The 21,540-nt window shown below is 44.1% G+C and overlaps 1 protein-coding gene across 1 annotated transcript in view; it reads left to right on the forward strand.

Annotated features, from left to right (window-relative positions):
• The window catches only part of LOC141056874 (spermatogenesis-associated protein 7-like), a 279,202-nt gene that overhangs the window by 209,148 nt on the left and 48,514 nt on the right, over positions 1 to 21,540 (forward strand). The window contains exon 5 of the mRNA XM_073553325.1: positions 17,708 to 17,775. Within this exon, the coding sequence (XP_073409426.1) occupies positions 17,708 to 17,775 (68 nt within the window). The remainder of the gene's footprint in view (positions 1 to 17,707; positions 17,776 to 21,540) is intronic.

Raw genomic sequence — 21,540 nt, forward strand, 5'->3', positions numbered from 1 at the left:
GCTGCTATCTATCCCACCAGCTAATAGCACGCACGCTGCCTGCTTGTGTGCACTAAACAATTTTTTCAGGAAGAGTGCGTTGCTTCTCAGCTAAGTTACAGCACGCACTTCACCCCAGAGCGGTGACGCAGACAGCACCACAGTCCACCTAGGTGACTGCCTTTGCGCACTAAACAATTTTTTCAGGGAGAGTGCAGGGCTTCTCTGCTACCAGCTAATAGCACGCACGTTACCGTCCTGCTGTGCCAATACGCATCACTAGCCTTGATTGTCCTCCTATTACAGTCCCCTGTAGTTATCCCCTTTGCACTGTGCATCCCCTGAGACTACAGCACGGGTCACATCACATCCCCCAGTGAAGCAGACCCCGGCCCGGTGCTGGGTACCACGGTTTCAGTGCGTCACAGACGCCAATGGTGACACAAGAAATCTCACTCTCTCCTAATCCAAAAAAGGGTACAGTAAAAGAAAATAGAAGAAATGACATCACATAACTCTTACCCATGTTTGCCTGCCCATCTTCTCCAACGTGATCAAATGACGGGAACATACTTCTGGCGATGGACCTCCAAGCCATATTTCGCTGTCTTTCATCACCATAGCCAGGGTGGGTGGGCTGCCACAGCTGGGGCCACTCTTCAACCAGGCCGATCAGCCTCTCTATATCACGTCTGCTACACATCTTTGGTGGGCCTGTGTGTGCAGATCTGATCGCCCTGTGTGTGCAGATCAGATCTGCCTGTGTGTGCAGAATATCAGATCAGCCTGTGCAGTAAATCGGTTAGCACAGGCGACTTCCTGTTTAGCTTCTAGCGTGATGTAGAAACGATTTTCTGTGCTTTAGGGATGAATTCTAAATCGCTAAGCTAGGGGCCACTTGCGAGAGTAAAGAGTAAAAAAAATTGCAGCACAGGAATCGCTGCAATACTCGCATCCCCATTCATTAACATTGGACTCGCTAGACTTGCAACGAATAGCGAGTTTCCGAGTCGGACTCGTTAGAGTCTAGCGATTCCGAGTATTTCAGGATTCGCCCATCCCTAGTGTTGCTTGGTTCTGATTTGTCACTTGTTCCCACTAGTTCCCATACATCAGCACGTGTTTTTTACCCTCATTTATAAATTCCCATTTGCATGTCTGTGAATAATATATTTAGAAGCCATTCTTGCTAACTTTCCCAGAATGTCGGAGAGGGTCCTTCACATTGATAGTGAACCCTGGCATCCAGATATACAGTGAGGTTGTCGTGTCTTAAAAATGGGGTATGGTCTGTAAAGGGGGGAGTGTGAGTTACAGAAATCCAATTCTTCTGGACAACAATTTATTAAAGTTGAAATTCCTAAAATAATAAAAAATTTTAGGAATTTCACATTTGGATTTTCACACCAAATGATGATTGTAGATCAATAAGCCGTACTACATACCTGAGCCTCTGCTAATCACTTCCTACAGCAGTGGTCTATGTCAGATCCTTCTCCTGTGTAACTTATGGATTGACATATAGTGTGTCACCAGACACGGGTTTGCGTAGGAGCTGTAGACGCAAAAACTATAGATCAAAAAAATATATATTTTTTATATACCAGTAGATAGGAGCAACAGTAGTAAAATTTTTGTGCGATTAAACTGTCTAAAGTTCTCTTGCAAAAATGCAGCCCACGAACTTCGCTATATTGCTACGTTTTTCGTTTAGCACATCTAATGCAATTTTCCACGGTTTTAAGAAGAATAAATAAATCCAATTTAAAATTTGGTCTTGATATTGTTTTCACTTGAAACTCTTTCTTTTCTGAGATCCAACTTCAAAGGAATTCATTTCATTTCCAAGAAAATGACTTTAAAAAAAAACAAAACATCAAAGCCAACACTTATCTGCTGTCCATAAGCGATTGCATGGGAAACATACTGCATACCCCTACATTAAGTCTAGGTGTATCGGCTTATTAAGGAGAAAATCTAATGTTATTTACATTCTATAGTATTATATTCCAATAACATTTCATTCTTTAATTTGTTTTATTCGTATATTAATTTCAATCGCATCACAGATGTTTCAACATTTTTTTATCTGCTATACTGCGTACCTGTTTCAGGGGTATAACTATAAGGGTGTGTGCACACGCTGCGGATTGCTCTGCGGAATTTTCCGCGCCGATTTGACAAAAACTGCAGGTAAATCCGCAGGTCAAAAGACCTGCAGTTTATCTGCAGTTTTTCTGCGGTTTAGCCTGCAGTTTTCCCCTGCGGTTTGCCACCTGTCATGGAGCAGGTGGTAAACCGCTGCGGAATCCGCACAAAGAATTTACATGCTGCGGTTTTGAAACCGCAGCAAATCCGTGCAGAAAATTCCGCACAGTGTGCACTGCGGATTTCACTTTCCATAGGCTAAAAGGGTACTGTACAACGCAGCAGAAACTGCTGCGGACCCGCAGGGCCAAAACCGCTGCGGATCCGCAGCAGAATCAACAGCGTGTGCACATACCCTTATAGTACTGCCCCCAATATTCAAGATTATAACTACTTTAAAACTGGCATCCAAATATGAGAATATAACTGCTATAATACTGTTCCCTGTATATAAAAATATCCGAATACAAGAAAATAATCACTATTAGGCCGGTTTCACACGTCCTTTTATTTCCAGTACAGGAAAAAACGGTACTGGAGGTATCCGTGTCCGTGTGTGTAATACTTGCAGCACACATGTGGCAACCGTGGCATCAGTACCACACGGACAGCAGCCAGGGTAGAAGCGCTACAGTAAGCGCTATTCCTCGTCGGCGGGTGCTGAAGACGGCTCTCACCATTCTCCCATGCTCTGCCGGCGATCGGCGTGAGCAGAAGAGAATGATGACAGTTATATTAAAGTTAGAATGATGACAGCAGGTGGGGGCTTTTGGGACTATTACTCCCATCATCCAACACCTGCTGCCGCTAATAACAGTGACAGCAGGAGCGGATGATTGGGATACTGCTCCTATATACAGGAATATAACTGCTATAATACTGCCCCCTATGTACAAGAGTATCACTACTATAATAATGCCCCTATGTACTAGAATATAACTACTATAATACTGCCCCTACGTACAAGAATATAACTACTATAATACTGCCCCTATGTACAAGAATAGAACCACTATGATACTGCTCCTATATGCAAGAATGAAACTACTATAATACTGCCCCTATGTACAAGAATATAACTGCTATAATACTGCCCCATGTACAAGAGTATCACCACTATAATACTGCCCCTATATACAAGAATATATCTGCTATAATACTGCTCCTATCTAAAAGAATATAACTACTATAATACTGCCCTTATGTGCAAGAATATAACTAAAATAATACTGCTCCTATGTGCAAGAATATAACTACAATAATGCTGCCTTTATCTACAAGAATATAACTACTATAATACTTCTCCTATGTACAAGAATATATCTACTATAATACTGCTCCTATGTACAAGAATATAACTACTATAATACTGCCCCTATGTACTAGAATATAACTACTATAATACTGCCCCTATGTGCAAGAATATAACTACTGTAATACTGCCCCCTATGTACAAGAATATAACTACAATAATACTGCCCTTATCTACAAGAATATAAGTACTATAATACTTCTCCTATGTACAAGAATATATCTACTATAATACTGCTCCTATGTACAAGAATATAACTATTATAATACTGCCCCTATGTACTAGAATATAACTACTATAATACTGCCCCTATATACAAGAATATAACTACTATAATACTGCCCCTATGTACAAGAATATAACGACTATAATACTGCTCCTATGTACAAGAATATAGCGACTATAATACTGCCCCTATGTACTAGAATATAACTACTATAATACTGCTCCTATGTACAAGAATATAACTACTATAATACTGCCCCTATGTACAAGAATATAAGTACTATAATACTGCCTCCTAGCTGTGAGGTTGTGTTTTGTGGATCTCCTCATGTCTGGAGCAAGCCCGGGGAGGGGCCACCCTGGGTGGGGAAGCTCCCCAGGCAAGGCCCAGGCTTCCCGGCCTACACTGGGACAAGTCTCCCAGGCTTCTACCAATGGGAATGTTAATCCCAAAGCCACTGTGAGACCAGTGAATGCAACAAGTCAAAGCTGCAGCAGTTTGGTGAAAGAGGAAAAAGCTGTGAGTAAAGTTTTGAGGGGAAAACCTTCTCCAGTTCCAGCAAAGAAGCAAGAAGGAAAAGTGTTGGTGAGTGATGGAAACCAGCTGAATGTGAAGTCTTGTAGCTCCCCAGTCAGTAAGCAGCTCCTGCCTGGTGCACAGGTGAGATCGGCCCCAGCTGTACAGACCACCTCTCCTGCTTCCAGGCAGAGACGGACGTCTTTGGAAAGACAGACAATGCAGGAGAACTTACAGCAACATGGCAGTATGGCGCGGTCAGGACGCACACGGTCACAGTCAGGTGGCAGCGATAAACCTGCTGCGGAGCCTGCATCCAGACAAGGGGCCACAAAACCATCCGTGGTGGACCTGCACAAGACTGTGTTCAAAACCCCTGTACCTGTGGTCAAGACTAAACCTGTGGGGCCGGCGCGTGCACCCGAGCTGCAGCTAGCAGATGAGATACCGGGACTTGTCCGAAAACTGGGTGAGTTACAGCAGCAAAAAAAGCGCTGCAAATGGAGGTAGACTTCATCTATAGTCTAAAGACCACTAATCCTGCCAGTAATGATGCGTATGACCTGAGACTGAACACACTGGATGTACAGCTGGCAAGTGTTGTGCAGGACACTGAATCTGTACTGGAGAGCATGGGGCCCCTGGCAGAGACCTACAGGAACCGCGAGCGGTTCGCCTCCTATAAGCAGGACTGTGCTGTAGAGGCCAGGACCCCTGATGTTCAGGACGGGACCCCCCAGCAGCGGACACGGCCAGTGTTACAGGCTGCCCGCTTCTGCTTCCAGGAGGGAAAACAACTGCATCAGCAGGCAGCTCAGTGTGAACAGGAGCATGCACTTCAGACTCCATCTGAGGCACCACAGGTCCCAGAATGTCCCACACAGGAGCAGGACAGTATTTGCGAGACTGTTTGTGCTGCTGAGGCAGCCGAGTGTAAACAGGAGCACACACTGCAGACTCCAGCAGAGGCACCACAGGTCCCAGAGTGCCCCACACAGGAGCAGGACAGTATTTGTGAGACTGTGCTGATGAGGCTGAGGCTGAAGCACAGACTGTGGCAGGTGATGCTGTGCCCATGGGGTCGGGGGTTCGAGGGGTTTCACATTCTGTATTGGACGTCACACTGTCTGATGATAATGCTGCTCATGATAATGTGCATGATATGTGTGACTATCCCCCTTTGCCATCTAGTCCACAAGGTGTGACAGCCCCCCCTGCTTCAGGCCCTCTCCCTGTCAGTCAGCCCAGTGTGACCCGGCAGGTGCCCCCCAGGAATGCCTGGAGCCGCGGCGCCCCATCCTTCACTTCCAGCGCCAGGTATACCGGCCAGACATTCAAACGCATTAATGTGGTGCGGTTTAAATACATAGGTGTCAAGGAGGATCTGCCACAACGCAGGTATGTGGTGAGAGAGCTGCTCTGCGGCCAGATGGGGTTTGTGGCAAATGAAATACTGGCAGTGTCTAATCTTCAGGACAGGCAGGGCTACGAGGTCAGCTTCAAGCTCATGTCTGACCTGGACAGATTCTGGGCCAATTACCCCAAGTTCAGAGATGCTGAGGGCTGAAATAAGTTTGTGTTGGTTCTTATCTCCAGGCCAGACACTGTCACAGTAAACATCACGTTCTGGAATGAGGCCGTTCCTCCACAGGACATCGAGGTGTGGCTCCGGAGACACTGTGACCTCGTCTCTGGACTCACCAAGGTCAGAGATGAGGATGGTATCTGGACAATGGGGTGGCGGGTCTTGGTAAAATTGCGGCAATGTGATAACATCACTGCCCACTTACCCAACTCCTTCTTCATTGGGAGGGAGAAGGGAAGGTGTTATTATCCCGGGCAACCCAGAAAGTGTTTCAAATGTGGTGGGAAAGGTCATCTGTCTAACGCCTGTACTGTGGTGAAGTGCAGTCTGTGTGGGGCAATCGGCCATGTTTCTGCAGACTGCCAGGATGTCAGGTGCCACCTCTGTGGTAGGATGGGCCACCCTCACACGGACTGTCCAAACGCCTGGCACAACATCTGCAGAGTCTTCCCTGATGAGTTTGTGATGGCAGGGGCAGAGGCTCAGGAGGATGAGGATGTGGTGGCAGGGACACATGAGGAGCAGTGTTTAATGTCAGGAGAGATGTTGACCAGCTCAGATGCCCACCAGGAGTCCTCTCAGGCAGCACCAGAGAAGCAGGGTGCAGAGGGGAACATGGAGGTCGTCCATCAGGTCCAGCAGCCTCAGATAGCCCCCCCTTCAGCATCACTGTCTGTATCTGATGACTGGAGCATTAATAATAATAATAAAAGGAAGAAAAAGAACACATCATCCCGTAAACCCAAGGCAGAATATGACACTGGTCAGAGTGCTAGTAAGAAGGTTCAGAATTCTGCAGGAGTGATGGTCGTGTCCAACAAGTATGCAGTTTTTTCTGACTCCAATGGTGATGATTATGAGGAAGAGTTGAGGAAAGTTGATGCTGAGTGTGACAGGGACATAGAGGACCATACCCCGCCAAAGCGGAAGCCCTTATCTGTAGACCCTCAGGTAGAGTCTGACCTGGACACCAGTGGTGGACAGAACATCTCTGACTCATGATAATGGCTGTTACTCTGCTCCTTCTATATTGTGTTGTGATGGCGGGGTTCTCATTGACAGTGACCTCGAGTAATGTGAATAGCATTAAGCTGAGGAGAACTAGACACGCGGTGTATGAACATCTCAAATATCTTGACACAGATGTCATCTTCCTGCAGGAGACACAACTGACATCTCTGGGGCTTATGAGAGAGGCTGAGAGGGAATGGCGGTCCGGTCCTTCTTTCTGGTCACTGGCTGTGGAGCCTTACGCCGGGGTCACTGTCCTGTTTAACACCTATGATGTGACTGTGCATAGGATGACAGAGGTGGTCATGGGAAGATGTCTGGTCCTGGAAGTCACTATCCATGAGAGGCGACTCCGGCTTATTAACATCTATGGGCCACAGACAGTGACTGACAGGATCCAGCTGTTTAATGACATCAAGCCTTACCTCTTCACTTCTCTTCCAGTGGTGATGGTGGGGAATTTAATGCCATACTGACATCAGGTGAAAGCTCCTCAGGCAGGGCAGTAACCAGGGACGGTAAGGTCCTACATAACGTCATAATGCAGGCAAGACTGACTGACTTTTTCACACAGGGTGGGCGACAGCCAAAATTCACGTATTCATGTTCCAACAGAAGCAGTAGAATAGATTTTGCTTTTGTCAGTCCTACTGAGGCTGTCGGCGCCCTGGGTGAGAAGGTCCTCCCTTACTCTGATCACCTCACCTTTTGCTTCTCTTTGGGGGACTTCTAACCGTCCGGACATTGGTAGAGGGTTGTGGAAGCTCAACTCCAGTCTCCTGGATGATGCCTATGTTCAGAGCCGTGTTCACTCCCTTATCCAGCTTCATCTAGACAGGGTTGACTTCTATGACAACATGACCGACTGGTGGGAGGACGTCAAGGAGGATATCAGATCCCTCTTAAAGAGACTGTCAGTTAATAAAGGTAGAAATAAGTACAGCCAGTACCTAAAGCTGTGCAAAGAATTGGAGTCACTGTATTCGGCGGGCGGGGATGACAAAGTGAAGATCGACCGGCTGAAATCTGAGATAAGGCAGTATCAGTTTAGCAGGTAAACCTCCCTGGTTTTTGAACGGGATTATGGGTCCTTACGGGCCCCTGATCCCTTTGAGAATTGCAGGGAGAGGGTGGCCAAAAAAATGGTCACGGGTCTCATTGACTCCCAGGGTGTATTGAAGGATTCACGGGAGGGTATCCTGGAGGTGGTGAGATCTTACTATGCTGACTTGTTTCAGAGGAAATCTTTGGATAAAGATAAGATGGCTCAATTCTTGGAGGCAACTCCAGTGCCTGATACTAATGATACTGCTTTGACAGCAGAATTAATGGTGGAGGAAGTTAAGGAGGCTATTGATAAGTTATATCTGAAGAAGACACCAGGTCCAGATGGTGTAACGGCAGAATTTTATAAGAAATTCAGAGACCTCCTGGCTCCAATTCTCGTGGATGTGTATAGAAATTGTCTAGAAAATCACCTGATGCCTCCATCCATGAGAGTGTCCTCGCTAATTCTGCTGTCTAAAGGTAAATAGCCGAGCGACATCAAGAACTGGAGGCCGATTGCCCTCTTGAATGTGGACAGGAAGATTCTAACAAAGATCCTATTTTCTAGATTAGTCTGTTTGTCCCCGGCACTGTTGGCAGGCTCTCAGTTTGGCACAGTAAAAGGGCGGAACATCTCTGGAGCAGTCATCTCGATACGGGAGATGTTTGAGAGATGTAAAGCTCTGCGGTGTGGGAGATATGTTTTTAGTCTGGACCAGGCTAAAGCCTTTGACAGGGTTGATCATGACTATCTGTGGGCCACTTTGTCAAAGTACGGTATCCCGGGACAATTTGTGGATTGGCTGAAGACATTGTACAGAGAGGCGGTGAGCTTTCCTCTGATTAATGGTTGGCAGGGTGACACTTTTGGAGTTGGGGCAGAGGTGAGGCAGGGCTGCCCACTGAGTCCGCTCCTGTATGTTTTTGCCCTAGACCCGTTTCTAAGGTCACTGCAGGAGTGCGATTTTCAGGGGGCGCCCGTCCCCCACTGCCCGCCTCTAAATGTTGTTGCCTATGCGGATGATGAGACGCTGGTGATCTCCAATCCTCGTGAGGTGCAGATGTTATCTGCATCCATCAGAAGCTACTCAAAGGCCTCCGGGTCTCTGGTCAACCTTGAAAAGAGTCAAACTCTGTGGACATTAGATACTGAGCCCAGCTTTGATCTGCCGCAGTTTTCCAAAGCCTGCACCCATATTAAGATCCTAGGGGTTAAATTTGGGAGGGATGATAATGCCACGCTAAATTGGGAGGAGAAATTGGAAACCGGAAATGCAAAGGTTCAGCGATGGAAGAACTGGAGGCTGACCTACAGAGAAAGGGTCACAATGTTGAAGACCTACCTGGTCCCCGTTTTCTTGTATGTCTCTGTCATTTTCCCTTTGCCAGAATATTTCTCAGCGAGGCTCTTCAGCCTGTTCTTCCAGCTCTTGTGGGGGAATAGGTTGAACCTAATAAAGAGGGGAATAACATACCTACGGCGGAGAGAGGGTGGGCTGGATATGGGTCGCCCCACCCAGGGCCGTGGGGTACTCGGTACCGGGCCGGTGTCAGCGGAATGTGTCACAGCAGCGGTGACCCGGTCCGTGGCCCTGGGCACCCAATATCGATGGAGGTGGTGTTAAAGGTGTTAGAGTTTATTGGTATAGTTCGTGACGCCACCCGTGGTATTTGGCAAGTGAGGTGTTAGCCAACGCTGCTTACAGATCCTCTGGGTCTGATGGTGTGGTGCAGCAGAGATGGTATAGCTCCCCACAGGTGGAGCTATAGTCCCAGGGCAGTGTAGGTGCAATGGATAAGGAGAGGCACAGGATGGTGTAGATGTTGTTACCCAGTTATATAGCGATGCGGAAATAACTGGAGGACACCAGAGTATGCTGTTCCAAAGCTTTACTCACTGTTTGCAGTTCACACCACTGCCTGCCTCCGTACTGTGTTCTCCAGGTCAGGGCTCCAGCCAACCTCCAGGCAGGACAGGACTCTCCCTTCCACACTCCGCCAATATGTACCTTCACTGAACGACTCCTCAAATGCGCCTTTAGGTGCGAAGCACTCCAGTACTTGGTTACCCTGGAATGCCTCTCTCTAGATGTTCCTAGTCTTTACTTGTATGACAGACAGCTGTATCCTGCTTCGGGGACTCCTCTCCTGAGTCCTGGCTCTCTATCCGTTTCGCTGTTGTGTCCCAAGTCTATGGTGGGAGTAAGGCGTTAGCGGCTCACTACTCCTCCGGTGTCTGTTGCCGGATATAAAGATCCAATCAACCTTGGGGACCGGGCCCAGGCCTTTGCGCTGAGAACCTATAGGCAGAGTTCCTATCCAACCCACTCCTCCTCTCTGTTCTCCTTCGTTCCGATCTGTTCTATCTCTCTCTTATGGAATCTGTAGTCTTCAGTCTACGTCTCTTTCTCCTTCTCTTCCTTCCCTGAGAAGCTCGTTCCACTAAGACCAATCCTCAGACTCTCCTGTCTGACTGCCTTCCTCCGCCTTGAGCTCCTCTCAGGCTGACCTGCTGTCAGCCTTCTCTCTTCGCTCTCTCTCCCCAGACTGACCCCTTCTTGGTCTCTCCCAGACTGAACTGAAATCCTACACTTTCCCACTCTTTTATATCATCTAACTCCACCCGCCTTCCAGCACATCTCATGTTACGAAGCAGGGTTCCACGAGGGGTGCTCTGCTAATCCCCAGCCTGAAGCTGTTAGGTGGCCCCACTGAACTATCCTGTGTGTGGAATGCAGGTGTGGAGCGTGGTCAGGAGTTCCCACCTTACCTGGATGGTGGGGCACTACACCTTAGGAGAAGGTGCAGTACCTCTGTGGCGACTGAAGCCTCAGGGGCGCCACAGATATGTTGAATCCAAGGGTTTTCTTTGACTCCTTGTTTCTAAAGGTGAATTTTGGGAAAATGGACTCAAACAGTAGCTCCCTGTGGGTAAATAGTATCAGGTACTGGATATTGCCTTCTGCAGAATCTTGGGTGCGAGGCGGCAGACTCAAGAGAAGGAGATGGACAGGTGACCACCTCCCCCAGTATCTGGACTATGGTCTGAAGTGTGTTAGGAGGTGGGGACTGGAGAAATCTTACATTGAGAGCAGTATCAGAAGAGACCTGTATGCTCATGTATGTGGGACTTTCTTCTACTCTCCACTGGCCCTGAGAGATTGGGTCACCACCACCCTGCAGGAAAGCCTTAGGTGGTGGTCAGCAGGAGGAGACTATGGAACACTTTATATGTGATTGCTGGGGAGGTAGGAAGATCTGGGAGGAGGTGTCAGATAATCTAAAAATCCCCTGACTGCGGACCCTAAAGTATCCCGACATAATCTATGGTGTCCCCTCCACTGTTAGTAACATCAACAGAGAGACGATGTACATTATAATCAGTGTCATCAAATATTATCACTGGCACATGAGAACCCGGGTGTCACTGCACAATGAGCTGTTCGATCACACCGCTGCCGCCAATCAGGTTATGTCAGAACTCCGGTGGATAAATTCACTGGAAGTTGGAAAGAGTCCGAGAAACATAACGTTATGGAGAAACGTAAAATTCAGTTAGGAAATATGATAATTTCTTTTCATTTTTTTTTTTTCTCTAACTTTCTTTTTCCATCCCCAGGTGTGGACACTTTATTTATGAATATGATCTGATTATTTAGTGCTGTCTATATATATTACCTAAGTGGTTTGTGTTTTGTAATGCTGGATGATTTTTGTTTTATTATAATTGTATTTGTTTGGTTTTATAATAAAAATTGCTCCCTATTTACAAGAATATAACTACTATAATACTGCCCCCATGTACAAGAATATAACTGCTATAATACTGCTCCTATGTACAAAAATATAACTACTATAATACTGCCCCCTATGTGCAAGAATATAACTACAATAATACTGCCCTTATCTACAAGAATATAACTACTATAATACTTCTCCTATGTACAAGAATATATCTACTATAATACTGCTCCTATGTACAAGAATATAACTGCTATAATACTTCCCCTATGTACAAGAATATAACTACTATAATACTGCTCCCTATGTACAAGAATATAACTACTATAATACTGCTCCTATGTACAAGAATATAACTACTATAATACTGCCCCTATGTACAAGAATATAACTCCTATAATAATGCCCCTATGTACAAAAATATAAATACTATAATACAGCTCCTAAATACAAGAATATAATGACTATAATACTGCTCCTATATACAAGAATATAACTACTATAATACTGCCCCTATGTACAAGAATATAACTATTATAATACTGCCCCTATGTACAAGAATATAACTACTATAATACTGCCTCCTATGTATAGGAATATAACTACTATTATACTGCCTTTATGTACAAGAATATAACTACTATAATACTGCCTTTATGTACAAGAATATAACTACTATAATACTGCTCCTATGTACAAGAATATAACTACTAAAATACTGCCTCCTATGTACAGGAATATAAAAACTATAATACTGCCTTTATGTACAAGAATATAACTACTATAATATTGCCCCCATGTACAAGAATATAACTGCTATAATACTGCTCCTATGTACAAAAATATAACTACTATAATACTGTCTTTATGTACAAGAATATAACTACTATAATACTGCCTTTATGTACAAGAATATAACTACTATAATACTGCCCCTATATACAAGAATATAACTACTATAATACTGCCCCTATGTACTAGAATATAACTACTATAATACTGCCCCCTATGTACAAGAATATAACTCCTATAATACTGCCCCTATGTACAAGAATATAACTACTATAATACTGCCCCTATGTACAAGAATATAACTACTATAATACTGCCCCTATGTACAAGAATATAACTACTATAATACTGCCCCCTATGTACAAGAATATAGCTACTATAATACGGCTCCTATGTACAAGAATATAACTACTATAATACGGCCCCTATGTACAAGAATATAACTACTATAATACTGCCCCCTATGTACAAGAATATAACTCCTATAATACTGCTTCTATGTACAAGAATATAACTACTATAATACTGCTCCTACGTACAAGAATATAACTACTATAATACTGCTCCTACGTACAAGAATATAACTGCTATAATACTGCCCCTATATACAAGAATATAACTACTATAATACTGCACCCTATGTACAAGAATATAACTACTACAATACTGCTCCTATGTACAAGAATATAACTACTCTAATACTGCCCCTATGTACAAGAATATAACTTGAACAATAATCTAATTAAAACATTGATATCTACTGATTGGTTTATAACTATTGTAATACCGCAACATGCAGACAAGAATATGGTCCTAAATGTGAATATTCATATATACTTGCAATTGTTCATATAGTAGCATACTAGCCGTTCATGATCTCTGTTCATAATAACCGATTTCCCACCCCAATTATCCTCAACAAGATCATCATGTAATAATAAATGTGGCCTCTCTGCTTGGAGCCGTCCATTCATCGATCTAATAGAACGGCGCTGCTTTGTAAATCCATAATGCTGTTCTTTGACAGCTGAAAATAGTTAACGAGCATGAGATAAGACAGAGCCGCTCTTTGGGAGAATTCTTTACCTTCTCCTCCAAGACGAATGTAGTTTTTTAATCAGACCCATGGTGACAGTGATTATGATTAGGGAACATTGCAGGGTGGCATTAAGAGCGGAGCGTTCTGCGGCCTTTTTCTGGCTGTAATTGGGCAACCTGCACAAGGTAATGAGAAGAGTCAGCGGTACATCAGGTCTCCTGAGCCGCCTCTGCACAGTCGGTGATTTACCTTGTAATAACCACCTGTTATTGCTTAAACATACGTGTGGCATCGGAACTAGTCTGGGCACTGGGCCACCTCGCTCAAAGCTTTATCATAGTCATATTCTGGGCACTCATCTGTTAGTTTCCTGCTTCACAGAGATGGAAGATTTTTTCCTGATTTTAGGCCTATTTTATTTGTATTTTTCTCTTATCTTCTTCTCATACAGTGTATAGCTGCAATATATTTTGCACAGAGATTGTTACCATTTACTCCAGCATCAGTCCTAGTCCCCAATTGGCAGACACATAGGGTGGCAACTGTATAGGAGGTCAGTAGTGTGGTTTACTTTGTATATTGAGACCTGTTTGTATGGAGGTGTGCAGATCTCCTGGATTGAGTGCCTTTGCTAAAGGACTAAGAAGCTGGACTCCAAGTCAGGTGGGCTAACCAGCACTATTGTATGCACTTGCTACTTTATGCTTCACTTTGTGCTGGACAAGGGCTTTATTTGAGTTTCCTGTGGTGTGGTTTGTGAAGACTTTAAATAGAAATAGTTCCTGTGATAACTGAGATAGCTCCCAAGTAAAAAATTTTCTCAGGTGTTATCCTATTTTCATCCTTGTTGTTTCTATCTTTCTCTTCCGTTTTTATTTCCACTGAAGAGGTGTCATTGCTTCCGTGGAAAGACTCATGATTTTATTCATATTTATCACTAAGCCACAGATCCATGGGACACCAAATGACATCCGTTTCTCACAGATCCCAAGACGCTTTTTTTGGCCGATCTAGATAAGAATAGGGCATGCTCAGAGTCACGCGGATCTTACAGATCCATGATTTTAACGAATGTGTGAATACAGCTATTCTACACTAAAAAATTGGACAACACTAATCTAGGACCACAGGAATCAAATCTAAAGCTAACTTGCTTACAAATGACAAGCATAAATTATTTCTAACAATAATGTAATAAGTAAACATAAACCAATTGAATATATTAAGTTTTCAGCTAATGGAGACCACACAGATGTGTCCACCCTTAAAAAGAGCCTATGACTTGTTCCAAAAAATTAAACCAAATACGTTTGAAATATTCCCTGATCTCTCCTGATTCTGCAGCTTTTTTATATTTTGCGCTATGTTGCTCCATTGCTGAGATATTCACATATGTTGCTTTGGGAGTGCAGTATGTGAAATCTCTGCTTTGCAGTCCAACAAGAAGTTTTTTCATATTCTTCTCTGGGAGCTTGTACTTTATCCCATCCCAGACGCTGTTAATAACAGCTAAGCAGTTGATCTAGCAATCTCAATCTCTCTTGAGCTGTGATTGGTAGCATTTGACAGGAAGGGTGAAAGCACATGCCCCCAAAAAAGACTATGAAGAAATGCCCTGTTGGTCTGTGAGCAGAGATTTCACATACTGCACCTCAAAAGCAGTAAATATGACAGTCTTTGCAATGGAGTGCCGCAGCACAAAAATGTAAAAAAAAAGGAAAACAGGAAAATCAAAGGAGCTTAGATATTTTTAGAATCTAAGATCCTCTTTAACTATCACTGGGCAGAGACCCCATTCTGTGTTGCCCATATGCCCTAATATAGCGTATGAACTGAAGACAAACCCATTAAATAAAACACACTTTGAACTCTCCATGATTATATAAGAACTAGATGGTGGCCCGATTCTATCGCATCGGGTATTCTAGAGTCTCTGTTAAAATAAAAAATAGTGATGAACTCACCTCCCGACAGCCCCCGGATTCTTTCTCGTTCTGCTGTTACCTAATGTAGTGTACTCCAGTTACACCCAGATCTGCAGTCACTGTTCTGCTGTTATCTAATGTATTGCACTCCAGTTACTCCCAGAGCTGCAGTCACTATTCTGCTTTTACCTAATGTATTGTAGTCCACTTACACCCAGAGCTGCAGTCACCGTTCTGCTCTTACCTAATGTATTATACTCCTGTTACAGCTAGAGCTGCAGTCACTGTTCAGATCTTACCTAATGTATTGTACTCCAGTTACACCCAGAGCTGCAGTCACTGTTCAGATCTTACCTAATGTATTGTACTCCAGTTACACCCAGAGCTGCAGTCACTGTTCAGATCTTGCCTAATGTATTGTACTCCAGTTACACCCAGAGCTGCATTCACTTTTCTGCTGTCACCTAATGTATTGTACGCAAGTTACACGCAGAGCTGCAGTCAGTGTTCTACTGTTACCTAATTACCTAATGTATTGTACTCCAGAATATGTACAGGACTGTGCCTGTGTAATGAGCAATGCAGCAGTGATGCCTTTAACGGCTTTCCATTACAGACAGACAGACAGACAGAATTAGACAATTATATAGTAGATTATGAATACTCCAAAAATAATGAATGTCCCCGAACGTCGTACCCCTTTGTCAGCCTGTGATAATCTGCACAGGGCTCATGATGATAGAGAGTAAAGATTGACAATACAATGTGGATATAGTTGGCCACAAACCAACCCCATCAATCGTGAATCATAGCGTTATAACGAACAGCGGCGACTTGCAGAATATAATCTCTGACCACATTAAATCATAGCAGAGACATATCTGTTGTGAGTTCATTTTCCCCTTCACTACTGAGGCCCGAGGAACTCCCTCTTCTGGTAAAGAAAGGTAGTGAGCCTGATTATCAGACACCTGAGACTGATGATGATGACTGGCTGAGTGGAGTTACTGACTGGATATAAGGCTGCCGACGCCCTTCTGCCCTGCGGGTGATTTCTCTGTGGGATCCTTGGAGACCAGTCTCAATTCCTGCTCCTCTAAAGCTAAGTTTTCTGCTCGGCTTTTTGCATTGGTGCTTTGACTTTGTTTTGCTTTGTTTTTCTGGATTTCTGCCATTCCCTGCTGGGGTGTGCTGAATTCCTTTAGCTCTGTCTTCTGAAAATACCTGAGTGCTGATTTAGTTTTTGAAGCCTAGCTGCTTCAGGGTCTTTTTCATATCAGCTTGTTGGCTTTGTCTTTGATAGGGTTTTGGCAGATTGCAGACAGCAACCTTCCTTTCCTTTTCTGTTTAGTTAGCTTGGGCCCCATCGTTTGCTCAGCCTATCTTTCTATATGTGTGAGTGTTTTTTCATCTTGCTTCACCGTCATTATATGTTGGGGGCTGCCTTTTACTTTGGGGTCTGCTCTGGGGCAGTTTAGATTTCCTTTTCTGTCTTTAGGCTATTTAGCGCTCAGGCTGTGATCGAGGGGTCTAGGGCATCGTAGGAACCCCCCACGGCTACTGCTAGTTGTGTTGATAGGTTCAGGGGTCTGCAATCTGATAGTTGCCAACTTCTCTGGTTTTCTGGACGTAGCTTCTATTTTTGTGTCTGCCTCCTACGGTGACTCAATCATAACACATTTCCCTCATATAGAGTCACAAAGTCCTGAGCTGAAGTCTCTCTGGTTATAGATTTGTGGTCGGAACTTTATTGCGTAGCAGTGCAACAGAAACAACACAATACAATACTGTATGATTCCCAAGTCCGTGGGACATGACAATTAGCACTCCTACACAGATTTCAAAGGTTGTCATCTGAAGTAGAGGAGGGGGAAGTCACCGCTTCTTTGCTCCAGCTTTCCTGCCTGAGACTAGGTTTGTGAAAGGCATAGCAATGGAAATGGCAGGTGCAATGCATGGTGAGAAGTAGGAAAGAGACGTTCTAGCACTAATAGTGCTGGCAGAACAACCTGCTCAAAAAAGTATATTGCAAGATCCTGAGCATGAGAATAAGGACAGTTCTTGCACCTATCAGACTGGTTTATGTCCCTAAAGCAGGTTTTTTATTTATTAAGGGTGATGATGGAAGGAAGCCATGCTTTTCTACAGGTTTTATGTGAAAGGACAAGTATGCGTGATATCAGACAAAGGCTTTTGGGTTCCATGGTTGGGATCCGACTACTACTTCTACATAGTATATATCGCTACAGTTCTCACAGTATATCCACATTAGTCTGGCATGATATGAAATATGCAGCGTTCAGATAGATGTATTAATGAGAAATCCCCGGAAGATAAAACGTACGGTTTATACAGTATAATCAGGTTTTTCTCATTTGTTCTACAGACAGAGATCAGCAGAACAAGGAACTGCTGCTCCGAGCTGTTGAAAAATTCAAGAAGGAACTTCAGCAGGTCTGTACAACATCTCATCATCATTCACAGAGCAATTTCCCAGAACAAGGCAGGGTTAGTAATGGCGTCCTACCCTCGCTGATACTGATATCATTAGAACTAATAACCCGTGTAATGACAGTAGGCGGCCATCTGTATGCTCAGAAAGAAAGGCTTTATGAAGTCAGTTCCACAAGACAGTGATTGGAATTTTGAAGTCACTTAGTAAAATAAAAGAGCGTACAATTTGCCCACGTCATAGTCTACTACAGTACTATGGGGTCTAACGCAGTGGGGGGGTCGCCACTGAAAAAAAATGGCTTATTGGGAAAATGTATTTCGACCCTGGTTTCCCACTTCATGCCTCTTTAGACCACAGTTGCAAACGTTTTACGGCTGTGTTCACACGTTGCATTTTTGCATCGTTTTTTTGCTGCGGTTTTTTTATGCAAATGAAAAGCTGCACCAGCAAAAGCTATGAGATTCCAGAAATCTCATGCGTCCGATTGTTTTTTAGATTTGTTTTTCCTGTCTAAATTGGAAAACTTCTCTGCATTTTTAATAACTGCAGCATGTCAATAGTTTCAGCATTTTTGCTGCAGTTTTTCATCGTAGAAAGCTATGAAAATGTTGAAAAATGCTGCAAAAAAAGCGCAACCCAGCCATGTCTTTTTGTTGCGTTTTTGATTAATAAAACTCGCTTCGTTAGACATGTGCTGTAGATAAATGACACATATAATCTGCAACAAAAAAAACGCATAGCATGCTTTTTGTAAGCAGCTTCTTTACTGCCAAGAGAGTAGGTTTTGACTACAGAAAAAAAAGCAGCAAAAAAGTCATGTGTGAATGTAGCCTAAGTGTTGGTGCAGCAGAATCCAGACTGTGGTACATTTTTCTGCACCAAAACCATTTATGGGCAACTCACAACTTCCCTGGATCGATATTTGGACACCAACGTTGTCTGATTTTGGAGCATCCTAGCGCCAAACACAGAAAACCTCTAGAAACTGTCAATCGTCCTGGAGTCACTGACTCTAAGGGCAGATAATTCCGGTACCGGAGCTGTCCGTGTGCATACAGAGGTCATCCGTGTGACATCCGTGTGCTATCCGTATGTCCGTGTGTACCATCCGTGTGCTGTCTGCATGCTGTCCATGTGTCCGTGTTTTTGAAAAATTATTTTTAATGTTAACCCTTTGACTTTTAAAAACGCACAGGGATCTCACACGGACAGCATCTGTGTGCGGTACGTGTTTACACGGACCCATTGACTTGTATGGGTCCGTGTGATCCGTGCTGTTGCACAAAAACGGACATGTCAGCGTGTTTTGCACACGGACACACGGTCCGTGAAAACACGCTGACATCTGCCAGTGTCTCCGGTACGTGAGAAAACTGTCACTACACGTACCGGTGATACTGACGTGTGAAACTGCCCTAAGGGTGAGTGCACACAGTGCGGATTCTGCTGCGGATTTTTCCACGCGGATTTGGCTGCAGTTTGCCCCTGCGTTTTGACACCTGTACAATGGAACAGGTGTCAAACCGCTACGGAATCCGCAGAAAGAATTGACATGCTGCAGATTTAAAATCCATTGATTAGCACTGTACTGTACAATGCTTGCGGAACTGCAGCAGATCTGCAGCAGAATCTGCACCGTGTGCACATGCCCTAACCCTTACGACTGCAGAGCGCTCCACTCTGGGGGTCTCCAACAAGAAACAATGATGTCCTATTCTTCTTCGATCGCCGGACTTTTGATCAGCTGCAGCGGTCATCATCAGAGGCACATCCCGTTCCAGTAAGCTGACCACTGCAGTCAATCATAGGCCTTGGCGACTGAAAGATGGGCCATCACGGCTTCCTGTCCTGCTCCATACTGTAATTAGAGCTGATGAGCATGGCTCAATTTTTCACTATTCCAATTTTTCCTACTGAAAATTTCAAGTTGGGTCATCTCTTTAATGAAAGCCACAGTGATCCCGTGATCACAAACACAGTGCCATAGCGCCTCAATAACAGTGATTGAATGATCATAACTGCAAAAACTACCAGAGTGACCCCCTAACTGTATAATTGCCCTCACGTGCATGGAGCTGACCCGCTATGTCCTCCTGGGCATCACATCAGAGGAGATAATTACACATATTCTATATTTCTATATTTTCTATATTCTTTATACAATAAACTCATTTGTATCCATGATCTGATTATTGCACAGCACAACAGTGCCATATACATTATATCTTGTACTGAAGCATTGCTGCAATACAATACAGTGCATTACAATAACGAGATCTACGGTAAATCTGACGTGCAATAATCCAGTTACTTAGAGTTTCAGGATGAAGAACACAATAGTTTAGTTATAACTTAATAATAATTTCTGTAATCAGGGAAATAAATCATAGATTGTTTATAATCAAGGACAATCAGGACCATTACCAACATTGCATCGGGGGTGATCGTCTCCTCTCTGCTCTGTAGTGCAGCACACAAGGCGCCCACGAGCCCTTCTCCAAAAAAAAATAATTTTTGCAGTCGGGTTTCACTACAATTTTTGCACCATTTGGCTTTTACAAATCCTTTGTTTTCCAGCGCATTCAACTTTATTGTGGCCTGTGGACAGGAGCTCAGAAAAGGACATTAAAAAAAGTTGCAAACTCACTGATGAATCCTCAATTAACTCATTCTGCAGCTGGCAACCCAGAGGCTGTAAAAGGTGAACGGTGCAAAATGTTGCATGAAAGCAAATCTCAAAAATTACTTTTTTAGCCTCAATTCCATACACTTAATTAAATTTTTTAAAAATTTGTCCCCAAAGATGGTCAAACTCTTTACTTATACATAGCTATTTAGAAACTTTTTTAGTTGCCTCGTTTATAGCCCCTCCACCTTTTGGTTCATGAATCTGACCATTGTAGGATGGTTGGATAGTCTTATCTATGTTTATTCAACGTGATGCTGTTTATTGACTTTCTTTGCACATTGTGTGTCTGTAGGTTAGACAGGCGGTAAGGCAAGGTGCTAGTGAATGCGGTTGCCACATCTTAGGGCCCCGCCACACATAGCGACTCACCAGTGATCCCAACAGCGATTTCAACGTGTTAGGATCGCTGGTGATTCGCTACATGATCGCTGGTGAGCTGTCAAAACTTGTGACTCAGCAGCGATCTCACTAGCGAGATCGCTATGTGTGATGGGGCCCTTAGCACAGCTGGATTTTAAGGTGTTTGGTTGTTTAAATCAAGATTTCATCCACCCAAGGTCAGCTGCAGAGCGCACAAGGTGCTCCATAGCTTTACAAACCGGCGACTTTGTAGATGAGGGACAAACAAATCAGCCAGTGTGATGTACAGTCTCTTGCTAGGTTACAGAGGGGATGTTACCTCTGTAGCTGACCCAGATGGAGAAATAGTGGGTCTCCCGTAAGCAGCGGAGAAGAAGCCGCTCTGTGTAGAGAGCCACTCGTATAGTTTTTGTCAGGATTCGTACCGGGGTCTAGTCTGTGTTCCACAGCAAGTCTCGCTGCCTTACTGGTTGTGCCACACAACCAGTCTTAATATACAGTTTCTGATCAACTAGTTCTTTTTCGTTCTTCCTCCGTTCTGGTGATTGGCTGCTTCACTGTTTCCTGTGCTTATGTCCCGCCTTTTTCCTATTTAGCACTCCACAGGGCTTTCACTCCTTACCGGTGATTCTTCTGTGGTACGGATTCCTGTCTCCCTACAGCGCTGTCCGGTACAACTTCTGACAGCTTCCCGGTCTCTCTTTCTTCGAGTACC

This window comes from Dendrobates tinctorius, unplaced genomic scaffold (genome assembly GCF_039654945.1).
Source record: "Dendrobates tinctorius isolate UK_male_01 unplaced genomic scaffold, ASM3965494v1 ptg000201l, whole genome shotgun sequence".
NCBI lineage: Eukaryota > Metazoa > Chordata > Amphibia > Anura > Dendrobatidae > Dendrobates > Dendrobates tinctorius.